General features: G+C 55.2%; 2 protein-coding genes across 5 annotated transcripts; one reads left to right on the top strand and one right to left on the bottom strand.

The window, feature by feature from the left end:
• The first annotated feature begins 384 nt into the window (after positions 1–384).
• On the top strand, positions 385–15,004 carry EGFL7 (EGF like domain multiple 7). 4 transcript variants are annotated; one of them, XM_052668066.1, is made up of 10 exons: positions 391–543; positions 3,885–3,953; positions 8,160–8,346; positions 9,577–9,699; positions 9,789–9,901; positions 10,652–10,747; positions 11,837–12,001; positions 12,719–12,783; positions 13,068–13,230; positions 14,674–15,004. In XM_052668066.1, the coding sequence occupies exons 3-10, from the start codon at positions 8,267–8,269 to the stop codon at positions 14,694–14,696; spliced, it is 828 nt and encodes a 275-aa protein (XP_052524026.1). In that variant the 5' UTR covers positions 391–543; positions 3,885–3,953; positions 8,160–8,266; the 3' UTR covers positions 14,697–15,004. The 4 variants fall into 4 exon arrangements, with proteins under 4 accessions (XP_052524024.1, XP_052524027.1, XP_052524026.1 ...); XM_052668064.1 differs by lacking the exon at positions 14,674–15,004 and having other exon boundaries at positions 385–543; positions 13,068–14,663; XM_052668067.1 differs by lacking the exon at positions 11,837–12,001 and having other exon boundaries at positions 389–543.
• Positions 15,005–15,634: 630 nt separating this feature from the next.
• AGPAT2 (1-acylglycerol-3-phosphate O-acyltransferase 2) lies at positions 15,635–23,716 on the bottom strand. Its single transcript, XM_052668070.1, has 6 exons — positions 23,503–23,716; positions 20,086–20,219; positions 19,698–19,873; positions 19,502–19,597; positions 18,246–18,318; positions 15,635–17,484 (listed from the first exon to the last, which is right to left on the bottom strand). Exons 1-6 carry the CDS (start codon positions 23,688–23,690, stop codon positions 17,333–17,335), a joined length of 819 nt encoding a protein of 272 aa, XP_052524030.1. The 5' UTR covers positions 23,691–23,716; the 3' UTR covers positions 15,635–17,332.
• Positions 23,717–27,659: the final 3,943 nt, after the last annotated feature.

Raw genomic sequence — 27,659 nt, 5'->3', positions numbered from 1 at the left:
GGTCCCCTCTGAGCGTGGTTGTGACAGGGAACAGCCGAGCTGCGCTGTGGGCTGCAGGGCTGAAGGGCAGGGGCAGCCATCTTAGATCCGTGGCTGTGCTGTGGGTGGGGGCCCAGGCGGTGGTCAGCACCTCCTCGCCGGCCGCCCGGCCCTCCCCTCTGCGCTGTGCCCCCACCTCAGGGGGCTGGCAGGCATGGCGCAGGGGTGCCGCCCCACAGCCCCTCTCCCCTCTGGGCCCGCGGCGGCCGTGTTTGTTCTCCTCACAACGCCCCGTTATCAGCACACAACACACACAGGAAGTCCTGTCTGGGATTGTCCATCCCCGGCCTGATTTATACAGGAAGAAAAGCATAAAAAGCCGCCCTTCCACCTCAGCAGCCACCTCCTGCCTGTGCGCGGCCGGCGGGCGGCCATGCGGGGGGTGACAGGAGGGTGCCCGGCTCCGGGCCCAGGGCGGCCATGGGGGGATGGCGGCCGGTGGCCACGAGGCAATGTGGCAGCGGGGCTGGTCCCAGCACGGCGAGGGACAGCGGGGCACTGCAGGTATGGGGTGAGCTGTGGCTGTCACAGCAGCAGCGACGGGTAGGATGGAGAGGGTCGGAAGGGTTGTGGGGCTGTGGGTGGCACTTGCCAGCTGAGAGATGTCCCCAGTGCTGGTTCGCCAGCCTGACCTGTAGCACTGCTATGTATGGATGGATATTATGTATATATATATGTATAGAAGCATATATATGCTATATCCAACCCACAGGATGGAGGGTTCGTTTTATCTCTGTGCTTGCGGAGGGAGGCTGCAACACTTGTGCGTGTGATTTCCACCTTTCTTTCCATAACTCCTTCTCTGTTTCCATCTGCGTGTCTCTGAGCACCTCTGCTGTAACACATTACAGGGCATGTTACGTGGGGCTCTGCCAGGGCTGACGCTGTGAGCCTGGAGCGTGCCAGCAGCTCAGCAAAGCCTCTGGAATTTGTAACCATGGGTGTTATGTGTGCTTTTTCAGTTACCTGGGGGTCCTGCCATCCTCATCTGCGGCATTACGCAGTGCAGGCAGGAGGTTCAGTTCCTCACCTGAGGTGTTGGGGGATAAAGGCTGGATGCGGGTAGGAGCAGCTGGGCACCCGCGCACGTGAAGCAGCATCGTGCCATTGAATAGCTCTTGACAGGCACAGCCAAGCATGCCTTTTCACAGGATCTAACATTCGCAGAAGAAATAATAAGATTTTGCAGGGAGTAAAATTAATGTGAAGCTCTGGCATTGCCTGGGGAGCAGTGCAAGGCAGAAGCTCGGAGGCCCTGAGCCTCCCTCACAAACCTGCCTCGACTCTGGGTAACAGTGGGGCTACAGGTGGGCACACACCTCTGCCCTGGCAGGCTCTGAATGTTATCCCTTGTGATCCTTGTGATTCCTCCCATCACTGAGTCAGTTTCTCTCTATGCTTCTGAGCTATCAGTCTGCACTACTTTTCCCTAGAGGTAAAGAAGAGAAATTGAGTCTGGGATGCAGGCTTATTTGAGCTATTTCCCAGACTCTGATGCTGCAGATGGGTCTGGCTCCAGGGAGACAGATTTACAAACTGCAACAAATTAGTGTAAACGAATCTGACTCACAGTCACACCAGCAGCAGAAGTGCATGCAGAAAAAAGATTTAACTTAAGCTTTCAGGGCAGGCAGAGAAAGACAAGGAAAGGGCCTTCGCAAACAGAGGAAGGTAATAAAACCTGTTATTTAGTTCTCTGTCCCCTCTCCCAACGTAAACGTTATAGGTCTGCCCATCACTCAGGAGGTGATGGCAAGAAGGAGCTCCGCTTGGCCCATTTCTGGAGCTGTAGTTTTTCTCTTGATATAGAAGGATAATTACAGCAAAAAAAGCTGTGTAATGCCACGCTCACTGGCACGGCTGTGATTAAAGGAACCAACTGAGCCATGCATGCTACTTGCAGCCATTCCCACCACACTTTCTGTGCGCTCCTCAGGGAGTGATTCACTGGAAAAATGCAGAGGGGAGAGCTGGGGCCATTCCCCACTGACTAACGCCAGCTTTTGCCAGGGAATTTTCACAGAAAGCAGCAAAATTCAGTTTATTCCTAAGTGCCATGGATCATTTCCCAGTTTTTATGCAGCAGCCATTACTGCTGCCTTGAAATGCAGATGAGAACTCATCAGTGCTCTAACTGAAAGTAAATGTGGCTGCAGGATGTTGTCCTGTTTACGCATTTGTTTTTGCATGGCCACATTTAGGTTGCTGTATGTCTCTGGTGGACTCAGGTTCTAACACACGACGTTTGTTAAGCCCTTATTGAGGCAAAACAAAAATCACTTTGTGGGAATCTGATCTGGGTCATAATACTCATTGCACTCAGCAACTGGTGACGAGAGACTCAGTGCTATGGGCCAAGCACTTTTCTTGGTTTGACCTGCTTTGATCCCACTGACATCAATGGACTCCACTAGATTTCCACCGAGATAACTGATCTGCAGCTGACGCAATAGAGAACAATATGGAACATAATAGAATAGTGGGAGGTCTTTTTCCTTACAGAACTCTGCAGAACAGGGGCTGCTCCGGAGCCTAAATTTCAGTGTAACATTTACAAACAGCTTTATGAAAAGCCTGAGCAAAATAATTTGTCCTAAGACAGAAAAAGCTGATTCCCCTTTTTTTCGGAATCACCAAAAGTTCCAATTCCTTCAGCAAGAAGCCCCAGCTCTGAGCCAGATCCCCATGGAGGCCAGCGAGAGACCACTGTGCACAGCAGGTACAGGGTCAGCCGTGCCTTGTGGTAGCTGAAAGGTTTTGCATCTGTATGTGTGTCACTCTCCTGCCTTTCTCCCCATCCATCCATCCATCTCCAGCTGTCACTTCAGCACTTCTGGCCCCTGAATGTGAGCACATTGCAGGAGGGTCGGATCTGGGACTGGGTGGCAATTCTACCTTCTGGCTCACCTGGTGTGTGGCTAGAGACCTGCTCTGGGTGAGGCACCCTGTAGCTCGCACTGATGGTAGAACCAGTGGGAAACAAGGAGATTGAACACTGTTAAATCTAAGAGGGAGGTTGGCCAGAAACATTTCTGCCTTGGCCTGGAGACAAGTATTAATATTAGATGTCGTGGGAGTATGCTTCTAAAGTGCAAGGGAGAAGGCTTTGGAGGAAGCAGGGAAACTGCCTGTCCAAGGAAGACTTCAGATTCAGGCAGACGTGCAGCTGCAAACCAGAATGCCTTACTGCCACGGTGAGCAGCTCATCACACCGATGTTAGCTGAGCCAGTTTCTGACCTTCCCCTGCTCAGAGCTGGTGCAACATCACTGCCTTCAAGGGAACTTTGCCAGGCTATGTCCTGCGGGGTTTCCTCCCAGCATAATGAATATTGGCATCCAAGGCACTGAACCCTCCCTAGGAGTGGACGATTAAGTGCTCTTTTAATGGGCTATCTGCAGTTCTTAAGCAGATAACATGGGCTCTGGCTTGTGCAAAGATTTGGCCAAGTAAATGGAGCTGAAAAGCAAACGTTTTGTAACTCAAACAATTGCAGAATTTTAAAATAATGCACTTCAGAAATTGTTGTGGAATGGTTGAGAGGGTGATAAGGGAGACAGTGAAAGCGCTGTGTTTAGTAGTCCCGCACTGAGGGATCTTTATATGAGCACATGAAAATGCTGCAGGTGGTTGAACACAGTGCTGGGGTACAGCAGGTGGGATCCCAAGTGAGAGGAAGGGAACTCTGATATAACTGGGGGGTGTCAGCAGGAATGGGGCACTCCACTTCTCACCGAGCTTTGTGAAGTCTCTGGGACCCCACAGCAGGTCTCTCACGGGCTGGATCACTGATAACCTGCCTGCAGGACAGAGGGAGTGTAACCAGGGGCTTTTCTGTTCCGACAGTGAGGAACCAAGATGCTCCTTAAGGAGAGGATCCACGCTCGGGCCGGGTGACGGAGCGCTGCGGACAAGGTGAGTGCATTGGCTGTGCTTTTAGACCCTGTGCTTTCCATAGAGCCAGACAGAAGCTTTCCACCGCCCTCTGAGCACGTTTTGCAACTATTGAGCAAGTTGAGTATCAGGCACCATTCATCTCCCCCATAAACCAGAAAACAACAGTAACGCTTTCTGCACAGTGAGATAATTACTGTCCCTCTGAGGCTCTTGGGAAAAGCTGCCTGAGCTTCGCGCTTCGGAGATTACGTGAGCTGCAATCGTTCCCCAGAGGTTGGCTGAGTGAGCAAACTGTTCTGTTTCCTGCTTGTGCAATGTACGATGCTGTGTAACACGGCGCTGCGCTTCCACCAGCAGCCAGCCCTCCCCTCACTGCAGGCAGTGCTCCTGCCTCCGGATCCCATCGTCCTGCCTGGCAGTGAAGCTCCATCTCCACCAGCACATCCCTGAGCTGATTCCCAGCTGTTCCACTCTCTCCCCTGGGTAGAACACGAGCAAAACTGCCACACAAGCCCATCTGTGGGTCCCCCCAGCACACCTCGCATGCAGCCACTTTGCTGCAGGGCTCAGCACAACTGGTGGCAGCTCCGATTCCACGGGGAAGCCAGCAAGCTCAGTTGCTCTTTTGTAGCTATTATTGTTTAACTGGTAAATATTTCCTTTAAATGCCTACATGATCTCAAAAAAAAAACAAAAAACAAACAAAAAACAAACAAACAAAAAAACTTGCAAAACTTAATGGGAACAAATATTCCCAGGAGGGTGTATCCTGCCATTCAGTTACACATCAGACCCCTGCTATCTTTAAGGCTGGTTCTGAGCACGGGCAGGCGCCTAAGTCATTTGAAAAACAATAAGCCTCTGTGCTCTAATTTCCCAGGGAAAAATGTAGACAAAACAAGTGGCAGTTTGGCACTAACCGAACTGCAGACTTTTTTTATTTGATAAATAAATGAGTGCTTAATAGCAAAAGCCTGCGGGCAGCCGGGGGACCGATCTGCCTCATCGGTCCCAGGGCATCCAAGGGAGCCTTCAAGCGTCCCAAGGGCTCGCAGGGCTGATCCCTGTCCCGGCAACTCACTGCACTCTCCTGCAGGAGTTTGCTGTTGGAATGAGCTCGGGGAGATCACCGGGGCACGGTGGGACCCCACGGAGCTATGTGGTGTGTCGGGTGTCCGGGGGAAGGAGATGCAGAACCAGACACAGTCTTTATTAGCACAGAGAGATAAATTTGCCCTGGTCACTGCATCGGTGACGGGAGATTTCACGGTAGCCTGGGAAGGGCTGGGGGCTTCGCAGGGATCTCCCTGCCTCCCCGTTAATCCCCTGCCCACCCAGGAGAGCCGCTCTGCGACGGGGTCGGGGATCTCGTAGCGCGGTGCGGGGCCGTCCGGGCGCTCTGCAGGTGAGCCTGGAAGCCGGCACAGAAGCGGCGACAGCACAGAGGCACCGCGGCAGCGCGTAACGGGGCCAGGCTGCGGCGGGGGGCTCTGCCTGTGCCGGAGCGGCTCGGCGGGGGCAGGTGGCGGGCGGCGGGGCGGAGGCAGGCGGAGGCTCCCCGGGTCCCGGCGCTTCCCCCAGGCCGGGAGGCACCGCTTTCCTCCCCGCCGGGAGCTCATTGGGTCGGGGCGGAGGGACCGGCTCGGCCCGGGGGGGAGGAAGCGCGCGGGGGGCCGCGGCGCGGCGGCGACTCCGAGGCTCCGCCACCGCCAGCGGTGAGTCCCGGCGGCTGCGGCCGCTGCCCGGGGTGGGGAGAGGGGTCGGAGCGGCGTGGGGGGACCGCGTCAGCCTCAGCCGCATCCTCCGCGGGGCGAAGCGGGCGGCGGGGGAGCGGGGACGGCACCGCGCCGGGCTGGAGGCGGCGGCGGAGCGGGACCGGAGGGGCTGCGGGGCTCCGGGCAGAGGCCGGTCGGAGGAGGGTCCCGAGGGTGCGGGCAGGGTTCGTAGTGCCCCCGGGGAAGATGTACGTGCAGGGTTTGGGCCTGTTGTGGGCTGGGGGTGGCATCCCTGCGCGGCCGGTGTCTGCACCGTGCAGCCTCTTCTGCTGTGCACGGAGCCAGAGTCTCTCCTGTGCTGCTTCACTGCATCCAGCTCCGTGGATCCCGCTGCCCCGCACGCTCCTGTCCCTGCTCCCATCGTGCCTGCATCTCTGCTGCCGTCGTGCCCATGTCCCCGTGCTCCATGGTGCCCAGGTGTCAGCTTGTGCAGAGAACAGCTGGAAATGTTTGTAAGGGAAAATCCATCCCCCTGATGGTGGTGCCCTCCAGAAGGGTCTGGCAGCTGAGGGCACCACTGGGAGCAGAGGTTCCACCTGCAGAGGCAGGCTGTGCTCTTCCAGGAAGTGCAGCTTGTGTTATCCTTGGAGTTATTGCTTCCTCCTGAAGGGCAGGGTTCTCTTGCATCACTTTGGAGACAGACCCTATCTCATGCTGCTAGCATCACCTGGAGTTTTAGCCTGGCTTTTTTGGGCAGAGCTGGACGAAGTACAGCCCGTGTCAACTCCCTTATGGGTTGTATTTTCCTGTTGGTTGCTGTTGCAAGTTAAGAGAGCACAGAGGCAGAATGGAAAAGGTTCCGGCTGGCAGGAGCGGCCCCACAGCCTCCCTCCAGGAGCACATGGCTGAGCCCATAACCAGCAAAAGCTCAGGTGCTTCTTTGTAGCTTCACGTGCTTTAAAAAAGGAATATTAGAATAGCAGTGACAACAGGTTGGAGGATCTCCTGCAGTTTTGGAGGGGCTGATTTTCACAAACTCATAAAAAACACAAGTATTTACTATCATATTTTCCACTTTTGAAACTTTATCCGGTATTAAGCAACCATAATTTTACGAACCCAGAGGGACATTCTGACTACTTGAGGTAGGACAACGCTGCTCTATTTCGAAAAGAAAGAAGCAGTGCCTGCGTTTGGAGCTTGTGCCCTGTGTTCCTTGCTTTCCCCACGGGGAAAGTTCCCATGGCGGCCGCAGGAATTCTGTGGGAGGACTGCGATGGTTGGCAGAGTTTGACTTACAGACCTCTGCAGTAGCACCGCTGGCCAGGGGATCTGTGGCTGGAAGGAAAATATGTGTCTGTGTGTAGCTCTGGAAAGGCGCAGGCAGGCCGGGCTGTGTGCCTGCATCCTGGCTGCGATGGTGCCCGGCTCAGCGCACAGAGCCTTTGCCTCACTGGTGATGCCGTTTGCAGGAGGGGCTTCTGTGCCTCCTTCACCTGAACAAAGAGATGCTGCTGCCTGGCTTGGAGAGGGATTTGGAGACTCCCAGGTCTACGGATGAATATTCCCAACAGCTCAGAGTTAGGATTTGTCCCAGAGGAGTTTGCAGCTTTCTGGTCCAGTCTCACCCCACGTCACCAGAGGATTTTAGAACCTTTTAGGTAGCTCTCTTTATCTGCAGTTTCAGAAGATTGTTTCCTGTCGTGTTGCGTCCCAGTAAAGCAACTTCTTTTCCAAAGATTAATCAGATAGTCTGACTCCTTCTTTAATTGTCATGTGCTTAAGGTGGGATTCTTTATTCCTTCCTCCTTTAACTGCTGCCATCCGGAGGCCAACTGTTTTGTTTAAATTGGACATGTTTTTAAATTAGGCATTGTTATTGACCTTCTTCAGCCCTGCTTCGTATTTGTCCCATTGCTAGAAAATCAAAGCCTCTTTCTTTCCAACTCAGTACTCACTCTGTATACAGATGGTACATATGGCCCTTAAAGCAACTTTTCCCTGGCAAGAACTTGTATTTTAAAGAGAAGAAGATCAGATTTCAGTATGTTATATGGTGGGAAAATGCAGCTTTACAATGTTGTATGGATTAAGAAATTACAGGCCATTGTTTTGGCCTTGCTGCCTGGAATTGGCTGCATGTTTCGGAACGATGCAGGTTCTTTCTGTGCAGCCCCCTGGTGTGTGCCAGCAGGAGCCTGCCTCAGCGATGGCCCTGTCCCACATGTCCCCTGTTCCCTGTGCTGTGACCCGCTGGGTCCTGTACCCCCCTGTGTGTCACTGGAAAGCAGAGAACCTCATTCTTCTTTGTCTTACATCCTGGCAGAGCTTGCAATAAGGCACAGCACAGCACGGCCAGCCCACCCAGCACCGTGGGGATGTCTCACAGGGACATTTCTATTTCCTTAGCACAAACCTGGCCATCAGTCTCACGTCACCATACATCCCTCGGATGCCACCAGCTGGGGATGGGCACCACGTGCTCACACTGCCATTCTCTCTGTTCCAGAGTTCGCCGCTGAGCAGCAAGCCATGCAGTAGGAGCCCATGCTTCCCCCCGAGGAGTGACCCCAGTGTGTGCCACACAGCCCAGAGTGCTGCAGGACGAGACAGGACATGCGCCGAATCAGCTGCCTTCTTTCGGGACTCGCCATCATCCTCAGTGCCACCAGCACAGACAGTTTCACCCGGGTGGGGTAAGCCTCCTTTTAGTCTGCATCTCCCAGATCTGTCCTCATGAGCGCATGCTGGGCCCCTCTGCAAGGCACCAGGGGCACCTGGCTGGGCGAGGAGCTGGGAGGAGGCTCTGCAGAGTCACTTCTTGGCTGGGGTCTGCTTTTGTCCTAGGAATTGGGTCTGACGCTGTCCCTACATCCCAGCACAGCCCGAGCATCTCCATGGCCAAAGGAGGCTCGGTGCTCAATGCCCCAGTTTCTTCCCCCACTGAAAGGAGCTTGAGCTCAGCCCCCGCCCCCCACATCCAGCTCATTTTCTCCAAAGTTTGTTTTTACATTGAAATTCTCTCCTCTAGAATTAAACCTTTCACATTCTGGTCGTGACTAAACCCACAGGCTGAATTCCTCTCTCGCACGCACCCAACTTCAGCTATAGCTTTATTATAACATTTGCAAAACAAACAATTTCCATTTAAAAACTGCATCTTCCGTAACGTTAACCAGTGAAGCTGAAAGGACTTTTCTGGAGTTAATGGAAGCCAGCTGATGTCCATGCTAATTCCCAGCCTTTTAATTCTAGCTCATAATTGAGCTGGGAGGCTGAGACGAGCACGCAAGTTCCTTGGTGGGACAGATCTGGGGAATGTTGAAGAGAAAGAATCTTTAACTGATACTGCTTTGGCTGTTGGCCTTGGGAATGTTTTCGACTGGGTTTCACTTATCTTAGGAGGAACGGAAGGTGACTTTCCTCTGTCTTCTATCTTTTTACCATCAGCCTGATTCTTTCTGTGGAATCATTAATTTGTTGGCCAAAGGCACATCAGGTTCAGGGGCACAGAAAGCTCAGAAAGGAAAAGATACGTTTCAAAAGTGATTGATTTTAGGTTGAAGCGAGACAGAGAATGGAAGGAGAACTACTCTGAATACATTTCCCTTAAATCTGGACCCCAACTGTTCAGGATGGAGAAAGTTTGCAGGGTGTGAGGGGGGTCAGTGCCTTTGTGCAGGGGCTGGGGAGGAAGGGGCCGTGCAGCCCATAGAGCTGCAGCTTTGTGTCGCTGCCCCTAACAGCATGAAGTCACCTCCTGGGTCACTTGGGCAATGAGCCACTGCCTCTTAAATAGCCGTGTGCAATTAGGAGTTGTCAGGCCACGTCCCCAGCTGGTGTAAATCAGCACGGCCCTTTCAGGACGATGGGGGAAGCAGCGAGTCGTTTGCCAACCATTGCCTGACCTGCTCTCCTTTGCTCAGCCGCAGGACCTGCGCTGCGGAGCCGCGGAGCCGCACAGCTGCCCGCACCGAGTCCCACGTGCAGCCCGTGTACCTGCCCTACCTCACCACCTGCCAGGGCCACCGCCTGTGCAGCACCTACAGGTGGGGGAAGCAGCGTCCACAGCAGTGTGAGAGCTGGGCTGGGGGCTTGGGGCTGCCCCCCGACACTCAGCCTCATCTCTGTATTGCAGGACCATCTATAAGGTTGCCTACCGGCAGGTGTACAAACAGGTACCTCAGCCTGTGGCCTCGTGCTGTCCTGGATGGAGCAGAACCAGCAGCTACGAGATCAGCTGCAACACAGGTAACAAAGCCACCTGGCCACCCCAGAGCCCTGTTCACTTTGCTGTCCCCCAGCCCCTTGATCCTGGGTGGGTCACGTCCCAGCAGCCAGCTCTCTTGTTGACCAACACCGGTCTGATTCTTCCATCTACGTTTTCAGCATCCAATAGCACAACCAAACGTGGCTCAATTTCTGATTAATTTCTAGGCTTTCTTGGCTGCCTCAGGCCTTTTTCCTGTGGGATCGCTTATTAACTTTAGAGTTACCAGAGGATGAAGAAAGTTAGCAAGTTCTTTCCACATAAGTCAGCAGTAATGGAAGAGAAATGCTTTCAGGAGGACATTGTGATGTGCAACATAAAGCAAATGCAGAACACACTGGCACATCAGCAGCTAATCTGTCTCCAGAAGAGACATAGAGCAACACCACTCTCCTGAGCTGTCAGGGTGCAGCGTGGCCCTCCTTCACAGAATCATAGAATTGTGGGGGTTGGAAGGGACCTCCAGTGATCATTGAGTCCAACCCCAATGCCAAAGCATCCTTCCCCTGACCTATGCAGGCCCCTCAGCCTCTTTCCAAACCAAGACCTGTTTGTCCCACTCCTGCTGCTCCCACCACACCCCCCAGCACAGCCCAGCCCCACCAGCACGGAGCAGCCCATGCCCAGAGCTGCCACAAGGCTGTGCTGTCCTGTGTTTGCACACACGTATGGAGATAGGGGAGGAGATGTCCAGTCCCACCAAGTGATGCTGTGCTTGTTTGCCCTCACAGCTCTGTGCCAGTTGCCATGCCAGAATGGCGGCCGCTGCACCTTCCCTGGAAGATGTGCCTGCCCGCCCGGCTGGATGGGGCCTTCCTGCCAGACAGGTACTGCTGCACCCTGCTCCCCTCCTGGCACCTCCTGGCATAGGGGACCATGCTAGGTCAGCACGAGCTGGGGCTGTGCTCTGCTGTGACTGTAGTCAGCAAAGGGCCTTCAGCAGAGCAGCCCTCACACACGTGGGGCTGTCCCAAGGCTGCGTATTTACAGTGACCCATCTCCCAGCCTTTGTAAACTCTTGCTGTAAACGAAGACGCTCATTTGCTGCAGAACCTAAATCTGTAAAGCAAAAAGATCCGGGGGTGGAGGGGAAGGGCTCCTCTCCTGTGCGAGAGCAGCCTGATGCCTCACTGGAGCACGGGGATATCCAGCAGAGCACACCAGCATGGTGCAAACCACTTCCAACACTTCTCCTGGCTGTCCGCCCTCCTGTAAGGCAGAGGAGGAGTGCGTGGCACTGACCCGTGCTGGGCAGGGCAGGGCTGGGCTGAGCACATCTCTGATGGCTCCAGCTCCAGTGCTGGGGAAAGGATTTTCCCACTGCCTAGAACAGATTTGCCCAGGCGTGGGAAGCAGCTCTGCTCATTTTGCTTTGTGGGAACAGCTTTAATAACTCCCCCGTGTGAGGAGAGGTTACTGGGTTTTATACACACTTGAAAGGCTGATAGCTCCTCACCACGGCTGGCTGGAACCAAAACCCTGACCATAAATCCAGGATGAGAGCCAGACACTGAGAGCAGTGATATGGAACTGCCTGCACCCCTGTGCTCAAGGATGATGCCTTCTCTGGCCAAAGTATGGGCATTTCTAAGTTTATCTTTGGCTTTACCTTTAGGAGGGTGAGAGGGATGTAGGAAGGAGGCCAGATTTTTCCTCTGGATAAATAAGTAATATGGGTATCCTATATTTACACCAGCATCTTCTCAGTGTGCTCCTACCCTGTCTGAGGGGCACCCACACAGCTGCCAGCCAAGTTTGGGGAGAGTGATCTGGGCCTTGGCCCATCACATCCCCACCCTGAGGATGTCAGTGTGGCTTCGGCAGGGGGAGCAGCATCTCTGCTCCATCTGCACCTCTCTGCCCCTGAGCATTTTACTCCCAGTCCTGTCCTCACGGAGCCACCCCTGTGCTTTCAGATGCAGATGAATGTGCCAGCCGGAGCCATGGGTGCAGCCAGCTCTGCGTCAATACAGCTGGGAGCTTCCATTGTGCCTGCTGGGATGGCTTTAGCCTCGCTGCTGATAACAAGGCATGCCAGCCCGTGGTGCCAGGCCCCGAGCCAGGAACCTTCAGCCAAGCAGGTAACTGCCCATTGCTGCAGCATAGTAGCAGCTGCCTGGGGGCTTTGGTGAAACCTGGGATTAACACAGCAGCACAGGATGGCTAAAGAAGGACTGGCAAGAGCTAGAAGATGGAACAAAACCTGCCTTGTGCACAAGCCCAGGCCCTGCAGGGGTGACAAAGCCTGGCTGTGGCGTGCGGTGGTCGGGACTGCGGCTGTGCTCTCCATCATCATCGTCATCCTTCCTACGGGGCAGATCCATCCAGACCCACAAGGAGCATCAGGAGCTGCTGGTGACGGCCCATTATTACTTTTGGTACGCGCTGTGACACTTCAAACTCGTACCGTGAGTAATAATGCGCTGTGGTCAGCGCTGGCATCACGTGGCAACACCTGGGAGAGCCGTCTGCCTGTCCCAAACACCACCTGCTTTTGTCACAACACTACAGCGGAGCTCGCCTTGGGACAGGGAAGACATGGGAGCTAACTCATCTTTTGGCAGCAAAGGCATGAAAGGATATTTTGTCCTTTAAGCATCACCCCACAGCCTGAGAAACTCCCTCACTTTACTCTAGGTACTGCTGTGCTTGCAGTGGGCATTGCATCCAGTTCCTGAACCCTGAGATTCCCTTGGAGGGGAGCACCAAGCAGCACTGCTTATCCTGAGTCCAGCACATCCCACTTCACCTCAGGCAATGGATTTTTACTAACATTTGGTCCTTTTTTTTTTTTTCAGATCCCTCCAGTGAAATGAAGGAAGAAATGAAAGACCTGAAAAACAGAGTGGAAGCACTGGAGCAGGTGTGTGTTTGATGTCCCCATCTGCCCCTTCCTGCCCTGCCTGCGGCCCTGTGCAGCCAGCTCCAAGCCCGGGCTGTGCACAGCCAGGGTTTCCCTCCACCCCTGCTCTATTTTTAACACCACGCTGACCTCACGCAAGCAGGGAGCAGGCAAGGATCCCAGCTGGGCTCCACACTGCAAGCAGAGCCTCCCAGCAGCTCTTCCAGCCCAGCAGCCCTTCGAACGCAACCAAACATTGCGCTGAGGCGCCTCCTGACTGCTCATGGCTCCTCTTCTCCCTGCAGAAACTCCAGTTGGTGCTGGCTCCCTTCCACAACCTCATGCCATCTGCACCAGAGGACGTTGGCACAGACCCCATCAGCCGACTGTCCCACTCCCTCCAGCAGCTGGACAGAATTGACTCCTTGAGCGAGCAGATCTCCTTCCTGGAGGAGCGGCTGGAGACGTGTAAGTGCCTGCAAAGAGGAGGGGTGAAGCACTGCACTGTCCCCATTTTCCCCCCACACATTCAAACACCACTGACACAGCCTCAGACCTCAGTGCCACAGCTTTGCTCGGGGCTGTTTGTGCCACGCATCTTGGCTGTAGAGAGCAGATGCAAGCCAGCAAGATCAGTAACACATATATCACTATTAATCTTGATCTTCCCTCAAACTCAGCAGCCTGTAATTAATAAAAGATGAATGCAAACAACCCATTAGCTTCATTCCAAAGCTGTCTGTTTGGCTGCACCATCTGATTGCGCTCATAGCAGCCAGAGTAAGAGAGGCACATGGAAACAGGGCTGTTGGGCAGAAGCAGAGGGAGGCTGCCTTGAGCAGTGGGGCACATCTCACAGCACTCTCACCAGCTCTCCCCCCTCCCTGTAGCACCGTAACTTAGTCCAGGATGAAAAGCTCCAAGTCTTAAAAACTTAACAGTGCAAAAAGTCAATCAGCAAAGTTTAGGGAGCGTGCCCAAGTTGGCAGATTTATGAGCCTGGGAAGTTTTAGGCATGTTTCTTCTTGAAGTCTTTAGAGCAGCACTTTGTCACGCAGTGCACCACAGAGGTGCCTTAAATAGTAGGCACTGAATGGCAGCAGCCTCGTGCTAAAGGCACAGGGATTACGTTGCCTGTTAAGAGGAAGGGACAGGGAGGTTTCAGGGCATACCCAGTCCCAGTTCACTGCTTGTGCTAATGGCTTAGGTATTAAAAACTTCAAAGAGCTTGCTTGAAGCTGCAAATTGACGCTTAAAGAAAAACTCAGAAAGGGGTAATTAAGAAAACCTGTAAGTGTCTCAGTGGGCCAGGTTTCCTAGCATTGCCCTATGCTTATTATTAGTGACAGCACTGAGGAATGGGAGCAGCATCACAAGGTAACGTGGATTTGTTCCAAGGGATGACTCCAAAGTCCTGTATTTAGCTTCTGCCAAGCCTGTTCCAGCAGGCAAAACTTGCCTTTGTCCCTCCTATGTTCTTGGAAGTCCCTGGAGGATACAAGACTGTTCTGTTGTACTGCAGTGAGTGCAGAGCATCAGCTGCAGCTGCGGTCAGGACAGCCCAGACCCAGCTGGCATTCTTTTCAGTGCCTTCCCTGCCTTGAGGTGCTATGCATAGGCTTACCAGGCTCAGAGCCAGCAGGATGGAATCAGCAGGGGGCTGCTGGGCAAAGGAAAAACAGTAGAGGTAGATGACATTTATAGGTGCCGAGGTCAACCTCATCTTTCTAGGGGGAAGAGACAGCGAGATTATTTAGCTTGTGAAAAGACAGGGGAGTTGGTTACAGCCAGCACAGAGAACCTGCTCTTCTGTGCCCATTGCTGTGTTGGTTGGAGGTGCCACCACCACACCAAACCCTGACTAACAACAGTGCTGGATTTTTTACTTTTTTTTTTTTTTAATCTTTCCAGGTTCCTGCAAGAATGAACTCTAGCTGAGCACCCAAAGAATCAGAACAGGCAGACTGTATCTGTACTTGTCTCTCTCTCCAGCCCCAGTCTGGGGCCGAAGACGCATCATCTCCAGAAGACGCAGGGTAGAATGACAAAGCTGGTTTCCCATCAGATTCCCAGTATTTTCTCTTCCAACTCACCTTACCAAAAGTCATGAAGTTACTTCCAAACTGGACTTTTAACCCTGAGCATCTCACCCCACTCCTGCTGGAGAGGCAGAAAATAAATGCCTTACCTCATGCCATTAGCAGTGCCCGTCTGGCTGTGCCAGAGATTGGCTCTACACGAATTCATGTGGTGCTTGGTTTTGTCTGCCTCTTCCTTAGCCCTGTAGGGCAGTTAATCATCATGCTTTTACACAGGCCTGAAGGCACAGAGCCTGGTTTTATTGTTTTAATGCAAAACCTTTCCCTGTGACGCTCCCATCACCAGCACAGAGCAGACAGGGACAAACCTGCATCACTCAGCCGTGCCAACAGGGTGAGGCCAAGTCCCCTGCACACCTGCTCTGCAGATGGAGTCCAGACAAAGCCCACTTGTTTACACTGGCACAGCACCAACTGTTAAGGTGGCTGTTTTCCCCCACCCAACCGTTGCTGCTTTGGCAGTCCACGCCAACCTCCCTAGCTCTGTTTGTTCAAGCCAAGGTTGCAGGTGTAGCAGAGCAGACGCGAGCAATGCGGTACAACACTTTGCTACAACCACAGTTGCAAGGAGGAGCCCTGTGGGTACAGCCGTGCTGCAGAGTTATACTAAAATAAAGAGTTACACTAAAATAAAGTCTCCTACTGTGCACAGAGGCCGCAGGCTCATTACAGGAAGGATGGAGCTCCCTCCGTGGCCCCACTTTGCTATGGGCTCTTCCTCCCACAGCAGCCCTCCTCCCTCAGCTCCCACACAAAATCAAGAGTCTCCTTCATTTAAATAATCAAAGACATACTTTTTTTTTCCCCCCTCTTTAAGCAAAATACATTATTCTTAACCCAATTAAAACTGAACAGTAGACAAATGCACACAGAGGCATTGCTTCTTTCTCCCAGGTGCTGCATGAGTTGCTCCATTGAGCACTCCTTTGATCCTCCTGGGTTTCACCTCCATAACAGCCATTTTTCTGCTGTTCTTACAAAGTGCTGGTTGGGTTTCCATCCTCCCACCCCGACCCGTTCCCTTGGCAGGGTCAAGGGAACCCTTGAGACCCCTGAGACTGTACCATAAAGACCCTAGGATAAAGCCCCAGCTCCACAAGGACCGTCTGCCTTGGAGACTGCCGGCTGTGCCTTGCCCAGGTGAGGATTTACCCTTCAAAATGCCCTGCAAATCCACTTAGAGCAACGCAGCCACAGGCAGGCTCCAGAAGCTGGCTCTGCTCATCTCATGGTGCTCCCTGCTGCATTAGCAAGAGTGCTCATGCCTCCCTGAGCCCCGGAATCACAGACCTGAGCCAGCCCCCTCTTCACAGAGAGCAACAGCAAGGGATCCAGGAGCACTGCCCCATCTGCCATCCCAGAGCTGGGAAAGCCCTTTATCCAAACTCCTCTAAAAGGGATGGAGCCTATTTTCTCTAGGGGGAAAACTGAAACTCTCCCCATTGCAGACTCAGCTCACGCACCCTGTAGGCTCCCCACAAGTTTTGCAACTCCTGCGGAGCAGCAGCTTCACTGAGATCAGCACAGAGACATGGGACAGGCACCATCTTTCGGCCAGTGCTGACCATGACAAGACGAGCGTGGCAGAGCCCTCTGCATCTGCACCAAGCACCCCAGGATAACTGCAGCAAGGAGGTCGAACAAACAGCACAGCCAAACCCACCCAGGCAGCGTGCACTGCCTCGGTGAGATGACAGCTTCCTTCTGCACTGCTGTAACCCTCAGGGAGGGAGAGCACTTGTTCTAATGAGAAGCTGGGCTTTAGGAAAGGCTCACGGCTGACTGGCCCCATGCATTCCCCTTTTTTAGCTCAGTTATTGGCCCTAGGAGCTTTCCTCAAAGGGGGAAGGCTTGGCTCCAGAACGCCTGGGCAACGCAGAGCCCCAGCAACAGATGCTGCTGAGATCCAAGGGCATCTCTCAGGAAAAAGCCTCGGTGCTCTGCTCCACCTGGGGATGCTGGCAGAAGCACGTTGCAGGGCACAGCACTGAACACAGGGCTGTGCTGCCGGACAGCCAGAGTCTGGATTTTCTCCCAATTCTCAGCACCAAGGTTGTGCAGGGACACACTGCTGCCTGCTGGCTTTCCATCTGGGGCAGCACCTAACAGCCAGCAGGAGCACGGGGACATTCACACAGGGCACAGCCCAGGCTCCTACCAGGCCCTCCTCACTGCCCCACGGCAGCTGCCTGAGCTGGAGAACTCACCTCTCTGGTCATTGAGCCCTTTGGTAGCATACGTTTGGTGCCTGAGAAATACAGAAAGAGGAGACGTTTCATTGCAAGATAAAGAACCCTTAAGAGAAATCCACTCAACAGGGAGCCTCGCTGCTGGCTCGATACGCCTCGTGTGCCAGTCCACAGCATCCCCAGAGTTTCAAGTCACTGCAGAGGAAGAGATGTTCCTTTGGTGTCTGGCAGCAGATGGGTCCCTTCAGCCACCGCCACACGGTGACGCCGCTGGAGCAGCAGCTAGGAGGAATCCTTCCCCTCGCCTGGTCGGCCCGACAGCCTGAAGAGGGTCTCCCTCATGATGTTGTGGCATCTATCAGTGAGGTCAGAGACGTCGTCTGATGTCAGCCCTTTGGTTTCTATTGGCGGGAGAACCTCGACCTTGATTTTGCCTGGAAGCACAAGAGGAGCCTGTGAGAAAGCTCCCATCGCAGGAGCGCTGCTCTCTGCCCTTACAGAACACCTGCCATGGACTGGCTCATTGCAGCCCCCCAGGTACCCATCCCTGCAGTCATCTGCCCCTGCCAGCAGAGGTGGTGCTGCCCTCAGGGGAAGAGATTCTCTGAGAATTACACCCTGCCCCAAATAGCTGCTCCAAGGAGCAAAGCATTTCCCATGCCCTGACCTGGGGACATTAGAGGCTGCTCCCATCCTGAGCTCTGCAGGGCTGAGGTGAGCACACAGAGCTCAGCACCAGGTGCTCCATCCATCTGCTCCTGCCCAGCCCTCCTACCTCCAGCCAGCAGCAGAGGGAAGGCTTGCTCCCAACATTACTGATTCACACTGGCTGAAAGCCAACCTGCTGCCCAGCACTTACACTGACAGATTTAAGAGTTTTAACACAACTTGCAGAGGGGTCCCTGCTGTGAAAGACCAGAATTCAGACCATGCTTGCTTCTTCCCCCCAGACACAATCCCTCTCCAAACCACCTGGGCTGTGCCAGCTATGTGAGGGAGAGGTGGTACCTAGTTCTTAATGAAAGCACCCCTTGGAACGTTTAATTACATCCTGCCCTGAGTTAATCCAGCCCAGCTCTGGTGCTAAGTGCTTTGAACTGCCTCCACGCATCTGCTCAGCTCGGCCTCCCTCCCACATCCCCACGCAGACACGGTATCGCTCCATCTCTGACAAGCTATGAAAGCTCTTTCATACCTGATGTAAACAGATTCTTCTTTGGGTTGTAGAAAGTGGTGAAGGAGGAATACACCACGGGGATCACCGGGACCTTGGGGAGGAAGAGGAGTAATTGCAGTGGGAAGTCAGGATCCACTGGGGAGCACTGGGACATCTGAGGCACTGGGGACAGCTGACACTTCAGCCTCAGGTCAGCACTGCTTGCAGAGCTCAGCTCGGCTCCTCCAGGGCCAGGCTGAGCTGTTCCTGACCTGCACACACCGAGGCTGCTTGTTTTGACAGGCCTTTCTGTGCTGCACGAGCACAAAGCTGGGGCTGGGCAGCCTCCATGCCTTCAGCTTCAGAGAGGGGTGTCACCAACTGCAATCAGTGCTCCCAGGAAGGCTCAGGCAGGCAGAGACAGAGCCAGGAGGGCAGGCCCAGAGTCACGTTATTTCGGCGCTGGTAACACAGACATGATTTGCAGTTGGTGACTCATGGGGAGCGGCAGCAGTGGGAGCAGAGGTGGGCGACATTTCCACTGTCCTCCCCTTCAGGCCCTGCCAAGCCCAGAAGGAGGTTGGCACCCGCTCCCTCCTCCAGGATCCCTGCTGCAATGCTCTGTGAAAGGGGAACATTTCCCCTCGGGTCTCCAATGATTCTGGTCCCAAGAATGGAGGCACAGCATGCACTGGAGGCTGAGGCACCGCGTGCGCCTTCCTTTGGCACCAGAGAACAGAGCAGGTGTCCCAGCTGGCAGCAATCCCCCTTGGCCACAGTTGGATTCTGCTGCTCCTTCAGGAGCACCAACAGCTCCAGTTTTCCAGAGCTCAGGAGCTGTTTGCTCCTCTCCCACGGACTCTGCCATATTGAGCAGAGAAGGCATCTAACACAGCACAGAGCAGCCCCTGTGGCAGCCTGGGAAGAGGCTGCTACTTTCACCAAGAGGAAGCCCAGGTGATGCTCTAAAGCACTAACATCAATAAACACAAATCAGCACTCTGCTGTTGCTACATGGGGGATTAAGAAATTAATTGCCAGCTGTGGGATCCCCAAGGCAAGCTCTTGGTGTGGTGCTGGGCTCTCTGTTGGAGGGGAAAAATAGGCATTCTATTCTTGCTAGGCAGAACTCAGGACACCTAAGGGTGGTTGAGCTGAGAAGCACAGCTGTGAGCTATGAGCTTCACCTGGGAACAAACCAACCACACCACAGCATGGCCAGCCTGCAACGCCACTGCAAAAGCTTTTGGGTCCTCACGTTTGGGAGGAGCCTTTGGGAAGCAAAGCACTGTTACCTGTGCCTGGACAGCAAGATGAAATGCTCCTTTCTTGAATGGCATCAAATCTCCCGTGCAGTTCCTCGTGCCCTCAGGGTACACCCACACCTTCACCTGCAGGAGATAAGGCTCTGCTCCAGCAACCTTCTCGCAGCATTCCCTCCCGCCAGCACTGCCACGTCACCCCCCCAGGCAATGCCACAATGCCACTCACGTTCTCAGCTATCATGGTCTTGGCCACCTCCGCCATCACCATCTTGGCACTACTGGTTTTCTTCCTGTTGATGAAGATGACACCCCCGAGGTAGGTGATGAGTCCCACCGTGCCGGCGTACATCAGCTCCTTCTTGCCCACCTGGACACAGCCGTCGGGCAGGACCTCCATCAGCCCTAACGTGACGGCAGAGGGTGAGACCCAGCAGCCACCCCCCTCCCCAAGCGCCTGCACTTGGATGGGACAGAGGGAGTGGGGAGGCCCTTCCTGTAACCAGCACCAAACCAGTGGCCTCGGGAGCACAGAGCAGTGCCGGGGCAGGGGATGCCAGCAGGGCCTCCCACAGGGTGACCAAGAAAAGCGCTTCCCCCCTTGGGCTGCTCCTCACCCATCATGTCGAGGATGCTCTGGTGGTTGGACACAATGATGGCGGGGCCCTCCATCTCAAAGTTCTCCAGTCCTTTCACCTCAAACCTCAGGCCGAAGAAATATTTGAAGGACTTGACCACGGTTTTGATGATCCTATGGAGGAGGAGAAGAGCGGTCAGACAGCAGCAGGGCAGGGATGCAGCGGGGGCAAGGAGACAAGAACAGCTCTGTGACAGCCTCCAGCCCCATCTGTCTGTCATTCACCCACGTGCCTGTCCTGCATGGCCAGTCCCATGTATTTGAGGGTGCTCAGCACACAGCTGAAGCACTGCACATCACACCAAGAGAGGACAAATGTCAGTGACATCCTGGGAGAAGCAGAGTGTAAGGTAGAGCCACAGCTCTCTGCTTCCCTCAGGCTGACAGCATCCCCTCACAACCAGACTCACTACAGACACTTCAGAGGAGCCAAGCCCAGCCTAGCACAGGTGCAAGGACTCTGCAAACAGAGGGCAAACTGGAAGCCCTCCATCCAGTGCAGGAGGGAGAGAGGCTGATGACACAGCCTGCTCAGGGATCGCTCTTCCTGCTGCCAGCCCCACTCATTCACCACTCCTTTTTTCCCATGTCAGGGCTGTAAACCTGGCTGGATGGTACCGGTGCTTTCCTGCTGCAGTCAGCACAGCCCCACAAGCTGTTCAAACAGCTTTTCCAGGAACTGGCACACCCCAGCACTCGTTATTAACTTGCACCCTTTGCCCCAGGAATGCTGTGCTAATCCTGCTCACTGCAGCACTTCTTTGCAGTGCTACCAACACGGGGTGGCATTACCTGAGAAAAATCTGCAATCTTCAAACCAAGAGCTTCCTCCTGCCAGCTCAGCTCCGCCAGGGACCTTAGGGTCCATCCTCCAAAGCTCCCAGCTTTCTTCCCCAGCAGCTCAGCTCAGCCCTGCCATACCCTCGCTGGGCACAGCCAGCCCCATGCTGTGGCCAAGCCCCTGTGAGCTCACAGCGCTGGGACAGGTGGGAGCTGGGGACCCTCCAAGTGGATCAAAGGACGCAGCCAAAAGCTGGCAGCGCACAAGGGCTATTTTGGGCAGGGGAGCAGCCATTTGTCAGGACGGGAGGCGGAGGAGCCTGCACGTGAGCAAAGCCCCCAGGAGCAGCCAACAGCTCAGCCCTGCCTGCCCTGAAGCAGACCTGCAAGCTGCCCTGCCCTCCTCCTCCTCCAAAGGATGCTCTGCACCTCCTCCCTGACAGCAGAGAGCTTTCCTCCCTGCAGGGATGGCTCTGAGGGTCAATATTAAGTCCCATTCATTTGGGACCCCACCGCACCCACCACAGGGTCCTGCTGGAGGGTTCCCCACCACCACCCACCTGGGAAGCATCAATCACCCAGGGCAGCAGGTGAGCAAGCTGCTGGCACCTCGTTCTGCCTTGGCAGCAGCTGTTTCCCCAGATGATCCCCATCCCTTCAGCCACAAGCCTGCACCAATGCAACATCCATCTCTGCACCCCATGCACAGACCCTCGGGGCTTTCTGGCTCTAACACCAGAGTTCAGGGCAGGGCAGTGGCCGCCAGTTACACCACTTCATGACACAGCTGCCGTCAATCCCTGGCATGCAAACCTGCTGCAAAGGTCAGACCGCACCCAGAGCCCCACACGGGATGAGGGCAGCACAGCCAGGGCAGGGCAGGTGAGGAGAGCCGGGGTGACACTGACCGGGGAGGTGGGGGGGGAGGCCGGCAGAGGCTGCACCACCAGACTGACCTACATCCCACTTCTCCTCCCTCCTGCCTGCCAACCAAAAACAAGGTCGCTGCTCCAGCAGTCACGCTGTTCGGAAGCGGCTGGGAGAGGCTGGTTACTCATTACTCAAGAACAAACCACCCAACTTCCTCCTGCCAGTGAAGAGCCAGCGTTTCCTTGCATAAGATGTGGCCTGAGCTGCTCAAAGAGGCGAAGGGGCAGAGCTGGGAGCAGCAAGGAGGAACTGGGCGACGGGCAGCCCTGAGCAGCCACGTCACCACGGGGCTGGGCAGCTCCTGCCCCCCCCAGCAGCTCCCTGTGGGGAAGATGATCCTGGCGCGGTGCAGCCACAGCCATAAATCTGATGTCCTACCCGCCAGACACACGGAGCAAGGGGATAAATGAGAGGCAACGTGCCCTCGAGCAGCTCTGCGGAGGCTTTTTTAGGACTCTCTGATTGTGAAGAATTCATACAGGCTGCTTATCGCACTAGAAGCTCTCACAAGAGGTTTCACCACTAGATAAACACATCTATCTATCAGAGGAGGGCATCTCTCCCACGGCCCAGCACAGCAAGGACAGGGCATCCTGCTCCTGCACTGACACAGCCTGCCCCCCAACATCAGCACCAGGACAACCATCTCCACGGGGAAGCTGTAGCAATAAGGATCCACAGACCTCCCAGAATTTGGGAGCTGCACCAGCAGCTGGAGCCAGCGAGTGGAAATGATGGGCTTGGGTTACAGGAAAAGGGTGGTTCTGGCTACAGCTCAGCTCTGAGCTTCAACAGGAGGATTGCTCTGCACAAGGAGCTCTTCTTCCTGAAAAAGTTCCGTTCTAAGTTGACAGATTTCAGAAGCTTTAGGGACGAAAACAGAGCCAGCATCGTACGCTGCCCCGGTTACAAGGCTGGGTGTCGACTTCTGGGAGGAGATCCTGCCCTGGGAGCTCAGCATGGACTGCAGGGCAGAGCAGCTCGCAGCAGCACCCAACGCACAGCACAGGGCACTTCCTACTGGCACCCAACGCTCCTCCCCAGCCCCTGCTCTGAGCTCAGCTCACCACAACCCCACAGCTGCCAAAGTGCGGATCTGCCCCACCTCTCATCCACGCTGATGCATGGAGGCTGAGGGCTCCACTCCCCCCTAAGAGGAGCCTCTCTACAAACACAGCTTGGAGTAGGGAAGACAGAGCAGAGAAGGAAAGCTGACAGCAGGGCCCGGAAGCCAACACCAACCCAAATTCCCCTGTGCCACCCACAGCAGTTGCTAACCCTGCCCTCAGTGCCCCACACACGTGGGTCTGGCCCGGAAGATGGGACCCAGGCCTACCAGCACAGCTGGGGCTGCCCCACATCCCTCTGAAAGGACACGATGTGCCACCCGGCAGCTCTCTGGGCACAGCCATGGCTGCTGCATGGCCTTCAGGCCCTGGCATTCTACAGCCCCACTGAGGTTCCATCTCTGATTGATGGTGGGGAGGAAGGAGATCCCAGCCTAGGCTAAGGACTTTGTAGTCTTCCAGCTCAACTCCCAGCCTGAAACAGTTCCCACTTGAAGCAGCACACACAGCCTCCCATAGCATCCCCCAGACCCCCTCCACCTTACAGGGGAACCGCAGCTCCGTGCCAACCCCTGCAAGGACCTCATTGCCCCCCACTTCGCCCCCACCTACCCACCCACCTCATGTTCTTGACGGTGCGGCCGCCGTTGACGAGGAGGCAGACGGGAGCGGTGAGCCCGGAGCAGACGATGCACAACACGTAGTAAAAACCGATGCGCAACGCGAAGTTCACAGCCGGGCTGAGCTCCATCAGGAGGTGCAGCAGCAGCAGCACCGCCGCACCCCATAGCAGCCAACCCAGCTCCATGCCGCGTCCCCGGGACCCTCCGAGCCCAACCCTGCAACCACCTTATCTCCCCCCACGGCCGCTCGGAACGGCGTGCGCTCCCCCCGCCTTATGTGGGCGGTGCGCCCGGCTCAGCTCAGCCCCCTCCGCCCCGACTTCGGCCGCACCGCCCTCGGTGGGGCGGGGAGAGAGCGAGGAGGGGGGGGTTCAGGGCTCGGAGCTCTGTGACGGGGCCTGGAGCGGGTGGGGGAGCCGTGGGTGGGGGTTGGGGTGCAGTTGTGGTGTTGTGGGGCGGTTTTGGGTCCCCCCTCTTGGTGCGACGCCGGGTTTTTGTATCCTTTGTGGCGTGGTTGGGGAGCTTTGGGGAGCCCACGCGGTGCCCATCAGGGTCATAGGGTCCCTCCTTGAGTGAGATTGGGTTTCCTCGTGGTGCTATGGGGAGGGCTGTCTTGGCATGATGCGGGGTCTTTGGGGTCCCTCGTGGTGCTGTGTGGGGTGTTTTTGTGTCCCCTCACTGTGTGATGTAGGGTTTTTGTATCCCACATTGGTATGGGGTCCTCCTATGCCTCCAATGCATCCCATGGCATTGGTGTGGGATCTTTGGGTCCCTTCTGGTGTGATGTGGGGTCTGTGGGTTTTCTCATGCTGCTGTGGGTGGTCTTTGGGTCGCTCTTTGTAGGATCTTTGGGTTTCTTCATGGTGCCACAGGAGGATCCTGAGGTCCCTCTTGGCACAACGTGGGGTCTTAAGGTTTCCTTATGCTTTCCATGTTGGGACTTTGGGTCTCCATGTGACAGCCTTTGTGGAGAGGCCAGGGTGGGTCACTGGTTCTCCATAGGCACCAATGGGCAGGGCAGGGGGAAGTTCCCTCACCCGCACTGATGTGAGCTCAGGATGAGGCCTGAGAGCTTCGTGGGCACTAAGCTGAGATGGAAGGCAGCCTGCTGGATTCACCACAAACCACCCCACCTCCTTCAGCAGGTTTCACAACACTGCATTAAAATCCCCATCCTGAGGCTGTTTGTGACTCCATCAGGGTGAGCCACAGCCTCAGCAGCGCATGGGGTTTGCAGCCCCAGCATCATCAGCACAGCCAACCTTACAGCTCCTGGGGAAGTGGAGGAAAAGCCATCGCTCCTTCCCACATAACTGCTGTTCCTTTGGTTCTCTCTTGACCCAATGTCAGAGATGGGCAACCGACCCACTGATAGCCCCGGGGGCAGCTCAGCAGCTGTAGCATCTGACCCACAGACAATCCCTTTCTCTCTGTGGCAGAGCGGGGCCAGAACTCCCTCAGCTGCCAGGCAATGACATCTCAGAGCTGGTCTCATGATTCCTGCTCGTACCACAAAGAGCCCTCATTGTCTCAGCATCGCAGCGTTGGGTTCATCCCTCAGGCCCATGCTGGGGAGGAGCAACTCCCATCCAGCAGAGCACGGGCTGCCTGCAGCACATCTGTGCTATCCTTGTGATTTTCTCCCTTTTCTTTCTTTTTTTAACAGGGAGAGAAAGTCCCTGGTGAGCTGTCACTGGGGTGTGTGTGAGCCACACAGTGCCACAGAGCATCTCCCATGCGTGCAGGGGGATGAGGGCACGTGGGTGCTGCACAGGCTTCTGCTGCCCGTGGTCCCACCATGCTGTGTTCCTAGGCTGTACCACGTCAGTGAGCTCATGGCAGCAGAATAAACAGCTGAGGAGGAACTGGGATGTTGACTCGGTGTGGCTGCACTGCAGTTGTCTGCAGGACTACATAGCAACAGGGCTGCACAAAACCCTGGAGCCCTCAGAACTGCTCAGCTGCGCTGGGGTTGGGAATAGGGATGGGGCTGGGGGATGAGGTGGGGGTTGGGGATGCACAGCCTGCTGTGCTCTCTCAGAAAGGAAAGCGTAACGAGGAGAGAGTTTGTCTTTAGAAATGAGCGGTCAGAAAGAAGAAAATATTGCAAAAGGATATTAGATAAGCAGGGAAGGAAAGCTCTGCTTGTGCAACCTTTACCCAGCGACAGATAATGATTGGGAAAGTAACTTCTCTATCTGCTCGGATGCTAACTGCAGCCAGATGTGGTTTTATGGCCCCTTCGGTCAGGGGACACGAGCACTCAGCATATTTCATACCTGCAGCAAACATCTCTTGTGTTCTGTGGGTCTGAGAGCACAGCAGGGCCAAGGCCAGGCAGAGGGGAGCAGCAAGTTGCTGCTGGTGGCCATTTGCTCCCCAGAGCTGCCACCTCTGCCTGCCTGTCCCACCTGCAGCACCTGATGCCATTCCAGCCTGGTTGGTCCTAAAACAACTAAAACCATGCATGAGATGAACACCCCACCAGTAGCCCCACTGAGCTCACATGGCTGGAGATTGGGGATAGCAGAGCCAATGCACCACCGTTTCCTACCTTACTGCCAAGGTTTGCAGCCCACCTGACCCCCAGCACTGCTGTTCTGCTGCTGGCAGACTGCGCAGGGAGCAGCAGGCAGCAAAAACGCAGCGCTCTGAGATCTGTCTGCTGCATTTCAGAGGCTGGGATTCTCCCTGCACCTGGTGTTCTGCAAAGCACTGCACCACGTGCAGCAGGCAAGGTGCTGAGCAAAATGGGAGCAGGCCATCCCTCTGTGAGAGCAGGGCTGCAGCCACAGCAGCTGCTCACAGCCTGCACTCCTCCGTGTGCCTGCACCCCTGCGGCAGCTCTGTGCTCCCTCTGCTCCCTCTCCCTTTGAGCCCTTTGCTGGGGATGCGCAGCTGTAATTACAGCACAGGGGAAGATCCTATTCCCCCAAAGAGCCACGGTAATTACTGCTGTGCATTGGCCCAGGAGAGCTGGAGCAGCGTGCTGCTGGGGCTGGGGGAGCGAGGGGAGATGCAGATAGAGAGGGAAGCTGCTCCCTGTTGGGATCCCCATCCCCTCCTCCAGGGGATCCCCATCCCCTTCTCTGCAGCATCGCTTTGTGCGGTCGCTCTTGGCTGAGGGCCTTTGGGCTGAGCCCATGGATGCTCTCACCCAGCTCTGAGCCATTCCCCAAAGCACACGCAGCACACACAGCTCCACCACAGCCCCGGGATGATGGGGTCCATGGGGTCAGGTGCCCCCAACTCCTCACACAGCTCGGCAGAGCAGCGCTGCAGCAGCTCCCGTTGCCTCCAAGAGCTGAAGTCCGTCACTGCTGAGCTCCCATCCTGGCAGCCCTGGCTAAAACCAGTCCAACAAAACCCACAATAAATCCACACAGGGAACGTGTCTGCGTGAAGATAACAGTGTGCCTCCCTGCGTTTCCTCTCTTATTGATTAACACCTCTTAATGACTCTGGATAAAAAAATCTCTCGTAGTCACCGCCTGTCACAGAAGATCAATGGAAAGGCATTTAGTGAGATACAGAGGCAAACAGCCCCACAGTTCCCTGCAGGAGCCGTCCCTGAGAGCAGCACCACTGCTGCCCAATCAATAGTTCACTCTGACCTCTCCCTATTGCTTGCTTTTTTTCCCCTTGAGCTGGCGGGGCAGCAAACCTGCTCTTGGCTTTATCAAGGACTAGATTATAACTATCTCGATTGATCTGATATGTAAAGGACACCGGGGCCTCTCCAGCCAGCTCTCTGCACTGGAAGAGCTCCCGGAGCTGCACAGGACCTCGTTAACCCCTGGATGCATAAAACCCACGCCAATTAGCCCCAGTGAGCCCAATCAGCTGTGGGCGCTGTGCACGGTGTGGGTGAATGGCCCAAAGCTTTGTGGGGGGCACAGGAAGGAGCACTGGAGCCTGGAACCCTCACCCATGTGCCTGGGACATGGAGAGGGGTGGGGACCATGGGGACGTCCCACTGCCCCCACTCATGAGATACAGCCACACCTGCAGCGTTGCTATCCCTCGTTTGATTGGATTAATTAATCATTTGGTTATAACTGCTCATTAAGCATTCCAGCAATCAATACTAATCACTTAATTACTTGGCATATTACAGCTGGGGAAGGTCTGCTCGTTCCTAATTAGATTCTTCG

This window comes from Tympanuchus pallidicinctus, unplaced genomic scaffold (assembly GCF_026119805.1).
Source record: "Tympanuchus pallidicinctus isolate F22 unplaced genomic scaffold, pur_lepc_1.0 scaffold8, whole genome shotgun sequence".
Taxonomy (NCBI): Eukaryota; Metazoa; Chordata; class Aves; order Galliformes; family Phasianidae; genus Tympanuchus; species Tympanuchus pallidicinctus.
This window is presented reverse-complemented; position numbering and strand designations above follow the sequence as displayed.